Source organism: Corvus kubaryi, unplaced genomic scaffold (assembly GCF_017639235.1).
Source record: "Corvus kubaryi isolate FWS band 111438036 unplaced genomic scaffold, C.kubaryi_AGA036_p1.0 64937, whole genome shotgun sequence".
In the NCBI taxonomy this organism is placed as follows: Eukaryota; Metazoa; Chordata; class Aves; order Passeriformes; family Corvidae; genus Corvus; species Corvus kubaryi.
Window position 1 is genome coordinate 80,684 of NW_024581622.1, and position 10,412 is coordinate 91,095.

The 10,412-nt window shown below is 46.5% G+C and overlaps 1 protein-coding gene across 5 annotated transcripts; it reads left to right on the plus strand.

Moving 5' to 3' along the window:
* The first annotated feature begins 76 nt into the window (after positions 1-76).
* On the plus strand, positions 77-8,613 carry LOC121672760 (protein mono-ADP-ribosyltransferase PARP12-like). Of its 5 annotated transcripts, none has more exons than XM_042045564.1 (9): positions 77-264; positions 1,881-1,921; positions 2,806-2,941; positions 3,420-3,540; positions 4,567-4,651; positions 5,456-5,531; positions 6,196-6,326; positions 7,703-7,854; positions 8,280-8,613. In XM_042045564.1, exons 3-9 carry the CDS (start codon positions 2,882-2,884, stop codon positions 8,558-8,560), a joined length of 906 nt encoding a protein of 301 aa, XP_041901498.1. In that variant the 5' UTR covers positions 77-264; positions 1,881-1,921; positions 2,806-2,881; the 3' UTR covers positions 8,561-8,613. The 5 variants fall into 5 exon arrangements, with proteins under 5 accessions (XP_041901498.1, XP_041901500.1, XP_041901502.1 ...); XM_042045566.1 differs by lacking the exon at positions 3,420-3,540 and adding an exon at positions 5,683-5,737; XM_042045565.1 differs by lacking the exon at positions 77-264 and adding an exon at positions 288-611.
* The last annotated feature ends 1,799 nt before the right edge of the window (positions 8,614-10,412 follow it).

Below are 10,412 nucleotides of genomic sequence, written 5' to 3' on the forward strand. Positions count from 1 at the left end.
ATCACCGACAGGGAGGAACTGGCTTTAGGTAAGTGCTGGTGTGCGGTGACAGGAACCCAGAAGTAGGGATAAACTCTGGTTCGCAGTGATGTTGATTTTGCAGATCACCGCCGAAGCCCTGGGCCGGCCTGCTCGTGCTTGGCAGGTGCGCATGCGTCTGTGGCATTAACCGGGAGGAAATGTTACTCAGCCCCGCTTCCTAAGCTACCGGGAGAGAGAGGCAGCCGTGGTCCCACGGCAGGAGGCTGCGAGGGACGCTGTGAGGTACACATGTGCTGTGGGGAGTTCACGGGGAGCTCTCACAGGCCAGCTGTGTTTTGCTTTCGAAGGCGTTACTGCACCCGGGGCACCTTTGCCATGCGGAGCAAGGGTTGCGCAGGCTCATCCAGCCTGGCCGGCGCAGGGCTGATGCCCTCAGCTCCCGAGGGTGGTGACAGGGCAGCCCGAGGACAGAGCTGTGCCAGGGCAATGGCGTATGCCGGGCTCTGACAGCCTTCCCAGGCTGCAGCTGAGCGGGGAGGGTCGGACACACAGGAAGTTCAGGATTTTATAGCTTGTGGGCTTGGCTTTAAGGTCTGCTGGAGGGATACCTGCTTGCACTTTGTCATACTGTAAGTTGTATCTTCATTCATTCGTCTTTTCTTCTTGAGTAAGGGAAAAGGTAGCATGAGGTTGCTTTTTAAGTATAAAATTTCTTCTGTATAAAGTTACTCCCGTTAAGATATAAAAAGCAACTTTACGATTGCACAAGACCACGTAGCGAAATCTTCAGCTAAACGTGAAGGGCACTAGCTCTCTTGCCAGTGAAATATTTCTGTCTGCTTTTTAAGTGTTTCACCTCTGTTTATTTCTAGTTGGGGGTTAGTTGGTGAGTGGAAAATGCCAGCACGGAGCAGAAATGCTGGAAAGTGAAAAAGAAAGTGAGACACAAGCGGACATTTTTGAAAGCTCATGTGATTAGGGCAGACTGGGAGCCCCATCTTGGCAGGGGAGCTGGAAGGGGTTGGCATCCATCTCTGGAGTGGGGATAGAGGGAAGAGAGAAGGGGACAGCAGTGGAGAAAAGCTGCCTGGAAACCACCATCCCACCCCACTTCCCTGCTTTTCTTTCCATTTTTCCTCTCCCCACCTCCCCCCTCAAATCCCATCCTTCAAATCCACAAATTTCGAATTCTTCAGCCATGCCAGCAGCAGCAGCATGGTGCTGTGCAGAGGGGAAAAAAGGGACAGCCATGTCAAAAAAAAAAAAATCTCCTGGTAGTACTGGATCTCTTGAATGTCCTGCAATGGGGGAGAAGGAGAATTTGGAACATTTTTCTAGGAACAGGCCTGGCCAGTGTTACTGTGTACACAGTGCCACTGTGGTCTGAAGGCAGCACTGGAACAAGCTCTGTCTGCGAAGGAGATCCGGGTTCTTCCTTGCTCTTTGTTCTGGCAGTCCAGGGCTGCCAAGCCTTTGTTTCATGGACCTTTGCACTGTAAACAGCTCTATGAGAGAGCTGCTCCTGTAACGATTTCCTCCCATTGGCCTGCTCTGAATACTCCTGATCCCTGCCAAAGAACAAAGGGCGTCAGAGCTGGATACATGATCATTTCCAGTTTCTGTTTCAATATTGTGCTCAGATTCTTCAGGCAGCTCAGAGTAGCTCTGTCACAGACCCTTGCAATCTTGATGGCTGGCAGGTGGGCAGCTTTTGGCTATGGATGTGTGATCCATGATAGGCAACGTTGTAGGGGCAGTAAAGTGATGAGATACATAAAAAAGTGTTGTCTGGGTCCAAAACTGGGAGAATAAATGGAGGGTGAAGCACAGCAGGAAGCAAAGTAAAATCCCATGAATTGGAATTATTGGTGGCTAGCTGTTCCATCTTCTCTTTATAGGTGCTGTGTCTAGGATAGAGTGCAAAGCAGAGACTTTGCTGGTAAGTAATGATATCCCCTCCTCCAAGTGACAGCTGCTCTCTCACTCCCCATTCTCAACAGGACAGCAAGGAGAAAAATAAGATGGGAAAGTTCATGAGCTGAGGTAAAGACAAGGTGATCACTGGACAAGACAGACTTGATTTAGGGGAAGTTAATTTATTGCCAGTTAAAATAGATTTAAATGATGAGGAAAAAAAATTAGATCACCTATTGCCCCCTCCACATATTCCCAGGTTCAACTTCACTCCTTCATTCCTGACTTTTCTATCTCCCCCTACCAAAGCAACGCAGAGGGGAAGGGAAATAGATGTTGTCCTCAGTCTGTAAGATTTGCCATCTACTCTTCCATCATTCTCAGAAACTTCTCATGCTCCAGCATGGTTCATTTCCCATGGGCGGCAGTCCTTCAGGATAAACATGCTCTAGCATGGGTTCCTCTCCATGGGCTGCAGCTTCCCTCAGGGCCTGTCCACGTGCTGCAGCATGGTGTTCTCCATGGGCTGCAGTGTGGATCTCTGCTCCATGGTCCTCCACAGGCTGCAGGGGAACAGCTGTCTCACCATGGCCTTCTCTATGGGCTGCAGGGAAATCTCTATGTCAAATGTATTTTCTTACAATGTGATTTTTAGGAAGATACGTTTTAGGGAAAATCAGTGGCACAGGTCCAAGCCAGAGAGGTCAGGGTCGTTTCTGTGGTGCTTACCGTGACCCATAAATGTCCAAACACCAGGTCCCCAGTTCTGGGGCAAACCTCCACTTCCCAGCTGGAGGTGGTCTCCTTTTTTGAGAAGTTAATAGATTTCTGAATAGACCAGGGATATTGCATAGTTTGACAGCTTTGGAAAAGACCCCTACTTTGATCTGGATTTCTTTTCTGATATAGGGCAGAGCAAGCAGCCAGGTGCCCATCAGCTCTTCTGCACTTGTGTTGTCTCCTGACTAATCCGTGTGCTCCTGAAATGGAGTATGTCTGGTATTGGCTCGATGATTCCAATCAGTGGATTGAGTATGGGAAAGAGGTGAGATTCATCTGCTGTTCATGCCAAAAGCTTTTGTTAAACCATCTTTGGAGAGTTACTTAGCGCATGTTGTTCTGCAGCTGGTGTGTTCTGCACGCACTGCTGGGTGCCCTTGCAGTGCTGCTCCAGTGCCTGGGTGGAATTGTCTTATTAATTACCCCCCAAAGCAGGACTGGAGCTCTGTGAAAGCTTCCAAGGGACTGGCTTTGAAAGCAGGTGCATTTTTCAGAGCTGACAGACATCTTTTGGCTGGAGCTGACCACACAGGCTGAAGGCTGCTTTGTTGCTGTTGTTAGAAGCAGCTGTGCTCTGTGGGGTACCCCTCCGTCGCTGCAGAACAAAATGCTTGAAGCCTTAGAGACGTACTTCAGAACATCCTCCCGTGATAGGGACCTGGGAGAACATTGGTGTTTCCCCACAGTAACACCTAAACAAAGGGTGGTTTCTAACAGGTGTCATTTCCTTGTTCTTTCTGCAGCACCCAGATCATGTCTCTGCCACTGTAACATCTGCATTTCTGGAGAATGAATATCTAGCTGACAAGAATGGTGTTATTTTTTTCAGGGCTGGTTCTCAGCAGTATAAGTTAGACTTTGCAGGTGAAGTATCTCCTTGTTTTAAGTTCATTACACAGTGCAGCTGGCTTGAAGGTTTTCACACTATGTTTGCACCTCTTTGAACAGCTCTTTTTCCTCCTGCAAATTTTCTCCAAGTAGAACTTGAGCAGCAGGTAAATTTCTCTGCAGTTTTGAGATGCCCCGCTTGAGCTTCTACACGTGGGCATCTGTAGTCAAAAAACCATCCCTGACAATATTGTACATTCAGAAGAAGAGTTGAGAGTACATGCTTCATGGCACCTTACGCATTTGCGTTTATACAACTAAAAAGGAGAAATGAGAGAAAAGAAAGAAAGGCACTGAAAAGTCAAAAGGTGAAGAAGTGAGCCCATGGTGAACATCTTGCGAGCTACTTAGGAGGAGAGAAAGCACAGAATGCAGCAAACAAAAATTTAGGGCTGATTGCACAGAGAGAGAAATAGGAAAATTAAAAATGCTTTTCTGTTTCTAATTTATTTACCCATCTTAAAACTCCTGTTAGCTTTCCAAGCTTTAAGTGTTTCCTGGTATGAATAAAGAGTGCTGTTTAAAGGAGGAAACAATGGTTAATTAGCCATGTCACGCAGCATGTGCTCTGTGATATTGTTACAGGACCAAGAAGGGAGAGCAGGCTTTCCTTTTAGCACCATGGTGCAGCCCTGTGCTGCCTGGAAAGCCAGGTTTGTAGCCCCCATTGCACTGAAAACTCTTTCCTGCTATAGGCCTGCCATCAGATGTGGTTTTCTCTGGCCAGCAGCCTGGATGTGAATACAAGTGCAGGTGCAGTTGGTGCTTGGTTGCCTTCAAGTTTCACAGCCTGTGCTAGCAGGTGGTTGAGCTTGCTGATCTCCAAGTAGGAGCAGTGCAAGTGGGAATGGTTATGAAGTTTGGCCTGGGTGGGTGAGATAGAGGGAGTACCACAATGCAATATTCTGGGCTATCTCCTCTTTTATTTTTACTTAACATGTAAGAGCCTGTCCCTAGACAATGAATTATTTCATTATTGAGTTACTGTGTTTTTCTTTCAAGACATGGTCCAAACAAATGTGCTCTTTCAAACTCAAAGAAGAGTTATTCGACTGCCTAAACAGTCTGAAGGTGGACAAGATGGAAGGTAATACACATTCATTGGTTAGCAGTGTCTCTAGAGGACAGCACCTTTCTGCTAAGAAGTTCCTCCTACCTGCCTAGAATGCAATTTTGTATTTCTTAAATTCGTTTCTAGACACCTTTTGCTGACTGGCTTACCAGTACATTTTGCGGTGACAGTATTTGTAAATTATGCAATGCGTCTGTGAAGCTCTCTGGAGGGACATTTGGTGGCAGTCTCTGGCAGCTGTGAGAGACCACTAGAGAAGATTTGCTCTCTCTGTGAGAGGCAAGGCCACATAGGGCTGACACAACCGTGCCAGGAATTTTTATTCCTTGATTTATGCCCCAACACTAGTAAATAAACTGTGCAGTGATTAGGAGAGAGGGACTGCCAATCCCAAGAGCTGTGGTGCATATGGATGTCATCCCTTGGAAAGCTGAGGATACATTAAAACACAGAACAGGCAAATCCACTGAAATGAAGTGAACTAGAGGCGCTTGAGATACCCTATCTTATGGTTTTTTCTAAAGGAAGTTCAGCTTAACAGAATTTGAACACATCTGCTATAAATGTTATTTATCATACTGATTTATTTGAATTAGAGCTGTCTTTGTTTTAGAAAGTCACCAGCAGACAGTGCATGTGAAGCTGAGGGTTCAATTAAAGTTTTGGTTGAACCAAAGGTGTGTTCATTCAAAAAGAAAACAAACTAGAGCTCCTGAATGGATGTCCGAAGGCTGCTTTAGAGCCTGTGGTTGGATTCTCCAGAAGGAGGATTTGATGAGGAGTATCACCAGCTGACTGGCTCGTTTTTCTATTCTGTAGCCAAAATACGACTCTATCACATCCTGTCTATCCTCCACACTGGGACCAAACTGCGCTACCTGATATCGGGTTCAAGGTAGGAAAGTCCAGTGGGTGGGGAGAGCTGTGTCCTGTACTGATTTTTCCAAGAGCATGATTCAAGGCAATTGAGATGTTACCAGCTTTTAAATGTGTCTTATAAAATAAGCAACTACGATGTGAAACAAGACTGACAGTTTCATATTCAGAACAGACGTGCATTTCCTGGGAGGCTCTCTGAGAACCCCTATGATACCACACAGGGTAAGGAAGGCCACTGCTGCTCATACCTGTCCTTTGTACTCCCCAAGGCACTTCATCCTCTGATAAATCAGATGAATTGCATTTTAAGGGGGTATTTCCTTTAGCCCTGTAGGGAAGGAGTTAGAATGTCACATTAAGGTGAAACTTTCGCTCTGCGTCAGCCTGAATACTACTGTGCATTTCGACTTCAGGTTACTCTGAGCTAAAAATAGTCCAGATGTTGAGGTGCATCCTCTAAAGGAAGCTCTCATGGGATTGCACTGATTTTCCTCAGTCAGTGCCTGTGCTTCCACATGGGGAGTGATGGTAAAGGAGGGTTAACAGGAAGAACAGAAGCAGCTTGTGATTTTTGTGGTAGGGCTTTTCAGCAGATCTGAGAAGGTTACTGGTTCCTTTGGAAGGACTGGGAGTTGTTCCTCTCAGTAATACCTTATTTTTGGTGCTTTAAAAATTTTCAGTTGATACAGCTCAGCTACGATTCCCAAGAATATGGAAAAATCAAGAGGCTGTTTGAGAAGACAATGAAAAATTACTGCATCAACCAACTGCAGAGGATCCAGAACCCAACTCTTTGGGACATTTTTCAGTGGTTTGTATCTGTTTTATTTCATTATCCTTACTGTATGAGAAGACTGGTATTTCCTGATCTGTTGTCCCCCATAGTCTACATTTGGAGCTGCCAAATTCAGCAGCCCAGCAGAGGTGAGACTGCCATGTATTTCTCTGCCCAGGTCTGGCTGGTGGCCCAGACTTATGACTGCCCCAAAACCTGGCTCCCAGGCCAGCTACCCTCCTCACTGGCTGTGCAGCCTTACACTGGCTGGTGATCACATGCTGGCACAAGCCCTCACTTGCTGCAGTTGCTGGGGCTGTGGACATCTGACCCATGAGACCCAAGGTCCTACTCCAGTTGCTGCATCCAGACCCCCATACATGTGCATGTACACAGATTGGGCCTCCATCACCAAGGTAAGAGTTAGAAAGGGAGTTTAAGGAGAAGACAGGACAGACATGGCCAGACAAGCCTACTAACCAGGCAGTGGCCTGTTTTTACACAACCAGTCCTTTTTGCCCCCTTATCCATCTGTTTTCCTGTTTGTCCTCCTTGGACTGCCTTGATCCCTCCATTCTCCCACCTACAGTTCCTCTGTAAAACATTCCATTGTAAGTCCTGTGCAACCTCTAAATGCTCTTCTCTGTCCCATAACAGAAAATCCATTTTTTCATGGACAGTGCTCTCTTTTTGTTTCTGAGCTGGTCTGGACCCTTTCCATTGCTCAGGTGCTGGGTGTCCCTCTGATCCCTGGGGCTGAGGCTCCCCTGGGGCAGTCCTGGAAGGGGAGTGGGGCTCCTTTCTCTGTTACTGGGTTATTGGGATTGCATCTGTGTTCTTTTGTATGTGTAGAAATGAGCCTTTTATCCCTAGCAAGATGTGTGTGTGATTCCTGCTAGTGTTATTCAAAAAGTAAATTCTTTTCCTTCATAATAACTGAGCTTTGGTGCTTCAGGTTTATTCTTTTGGTTTTAGCCTCTTCCACATGAGAGTTAAAAAAAAAAGGAGACTTTTTTTTTGTGATAAAGATAGGGGCAGGGATTATACAGTCTTCACTGTGGCTTCATACAGCTCAGTTTTATAATCATATTTATGTATTCAGGATTTATATAACACGGGAACTGACCAATTTCCAGTCAAGGGATGTTCATCTCTTTACTCTCCCATGTGGTGTGAAGTTGTGGGTGACACAGTCCATAGTGATGCTGAGAACTTTTTGTTTTGCTGGCAGGAGCCAACTGTGCAGCAGGGTACCAGCAGAAGTGCAAAGCAGGCAGTAACCCCACTGAGAGCATTTTGTGTCACTGTTCCTCCATGACCCAGAAGTAGGAGGAGCTGAGTTGGGAAATTGTCCTTGTTTGAACCAGGATAACAAGTCTTTCCCCCCCCCACCTCCCCCCCCCCGCCTGTAGGCAAAAAGAAAAGATGAAGAAGCTCAATAAATTGAAAGGGGTGGACGAGCGCCTCCTGTTCCATGGCACAAGTCCATCCCATGTGTCCGCCATCTGTGAGCAGAACTTTGACTGGAGACTCTGTGGAGCTCATGGGACAATGTATGGAAAAGGTACAAGTGCAGAAGGGTGTAGGGACTGTAGCAGCAGGGGCTGCAAACCCCAGCCAGGCTGGGGGATGTGGGTGCGAAGTGACGGATGGTTCCTGACCCATGCACTCCTGCCATTAGGGCACTCTCACCTGTGTGCATCTGCATTGCTTCAGGTAGCACCCACAGCAATCCCATTCCAGGAAGGGCTAGAAATACCTCTCTTTGCCTCAGGTACGTGCTCTTGGAGAGGTGGGTCTGGGAGGTTGATGGCAAAATGTGAACTGGAGTTTGTCGGCGCTTTAAAATAAGCCGATGTGGGAACACCTGGCAGGAATGTCTATAGGGCCAGCTGGGGTTGTTGAATCGCTGCCTGCCAAAGTGCTGTTAGCATGTGTTTGTCCCTTGGCTGGTGTATTGTCTTACCTGTGGCTTTTTCTGTTCCCTAGGAAGCTACTTTGCCAGAGATGCCAGCTATTCCCATGAGTACTGCTCCTCCCACAGAGGGTGCTACAGCATGTTCGTTGCTCAGGTTCTTGTTGGAGACTTTGTGAGGGGAAACCCCCAGTACTGTCGCCCTCCACCCAGAGCCAGCAATTCAAACAGACTTTATGACAGCTGTGTGGATGACCTGACAGACCCTTCCATCTTTGTCATCTTTGAGAAGCAACAGATTTACCCTGCCTATATCTTGGAGTACAGTCTCAACACCAGCTGTGTGGTCTTGTAATGAATGGTGGAATCTCCTTTGAATTTACACTGAATAAATTACTTTTCAGTACATTTTTTTAATGTTTGTTCAATTTTAGTTGTAGCTTTAGAACACTTTGTAATGCAGTGGACCAATATCAATCCCCTGATGGTTTTGGGGGCATAGTTTTTTCTTAGGGTTTATTCTTTCCCCTGAAGAAGTGCTAAGCTTTAACATTCACTGTATCTGTAGCCTGGAATGGGGACGTACCTGCCTTGCGTACCATGATGCAGTGACACCTGCTGAGTTACAATTACCTTGATCCACTGATACAGTCACTTAGGGTTGATTCCTGCCTGTGGTGGTGCTGATTATGCCAGAGGGAGGCTGGGCAGGGAATGTGGAAGAAGGAAAAGTGAAAGTACCTATGTCATGATGCTCAAGAAAGGAATCATGGCCTGTCTTTCAAGTAAATGGCAGGAAGCTCCTGCATCCTGGAAGCTTTTTAATTAATGCTGGCAAAGAACTTTGCTTTGTTTCCTGGTCACATTGCTGACATCTCTTCTCACCTTGTTCTGCCGTGTCAAGTTGCATATCTCTGTGACACCCTGTCCTTCCTCTGTCCCCACTGGATTTAGGTCAAGAAAAGCAGGGGTATTGCAGCTGCTGAAGTTGAATCCCCACCATACCATGACACCAGCAGTGAGGAAGACCATGGCGAGCTGAGTAATGGCACACAGCAGTGTCCCAGCAGGGCTGTGGAGCCAGTTCCTGCAGCAGTGAGTGGTGAGACACGGGGGCTCTGTGAGGGGTGGCTGCTGGCACGGCCACCTCCTTGCCACCCTGCAGGCTGACACTGGTGGTGGCTGTTTTGAATTACCCTGCTGCTGCTTGACATTTCTCTGGGGGACTGAGAAGCGCCCCAGTGATGTGTGCTGCAGCTGGGATGGAAAGCTTGAATTATGGTCATAGTACTTGAAACTTGATGGATAATGGGATAACATTTGAGATGACTGATAGCATGGAAACAAAAATGAATGGTTTATTTTAATACAGTCTTGTTGTGTAAGTTGTAATTCAGCAGAGGGAATCACAAGTGGTTCACTTGTGTATGCCATAGCTGGGAGGAGCCAAGAGGAAGGTGTGTAGGATCTCATCAGCTTTTCTATAGCCTGATATCTTCAGGAATAATTGGTGCCCTTTTCTTTCTGAAAATTCAGAAAGATGGCTGCAATAAATCCCTGAGCTGCACTAATTAATGCACTTCTATGTCTCACTGCTTTTGCAGAAGCCTAAAGGTTGTTCTTTTGCAAATTAGTGATGTAGTCTTGTCAGCCACAGGTGAGCAGAGAACTTTCCACACAGTCAAGAAGTAAAAATGAAAGTCACTTAAAGTGACTTTTTCCTGAATATATGGTATATTTTTTTTATTAAAAAACCCCCAACATATAGCAGCAAGTTATCTGCCACACACCTTTCTCCATTGAAAAACTGCAGTGATTTTGGAGAGCTGTTGCCTAGGATTTGTCAGTTGTCCTAGATCTGCATCCTGTGCCTTGCATAAACATGGATCTGAGCATTATTTGTACAAACAATACCAGAAAGTCTGTTTTAAGATGATAATTTTGTAACTATGTGGGATTACATAGAGATTTCTTTGTTTTACAGACTTGCTGCCTGGGTCTGGCACCCAATGGGTGCTGTGCATGGGCAGCCTTCACCTCACATTTGCCTTCCCCTGGCTGTTCCCAAGCTGCAGGCTTGCAAGGATGGGAAGGGACTGAATAGTGACTGTTCTCAGTTGTCACCCTGCCTTGGTCCTTGCAACATTCCATAGATTTCCTGCATGGCTTCATCAGCTTAAGGGGGCTTGCATGTGCAGCCTTTGGGC

Excerpts from the sequence above, each read along its gene's own strand:
- LOC121672760 (XM_042045564.1), top strand. The coding sequence starts at position 2,882 with ATGGAGTATGTCTGGTATTGGCTCGATGATTCCAATCAGTGGATTGAG. Across the intron at positions 6,327-7,702 it reads CTTTGGGACATTTTTCAGTG|GCAAAAAGAAAAGATGAAGA; the intron begins GTTTGTATCTGT and ends CCCCGCCTGTAG. Across the intron at positions 7,855-8,279 it reads TGGGACAATGTATGGAAAAG|GAAGCTACTTTGCCAGAGAT; the intron begins GTACAAGTGCAG and ends TCTGTTCCCTAG.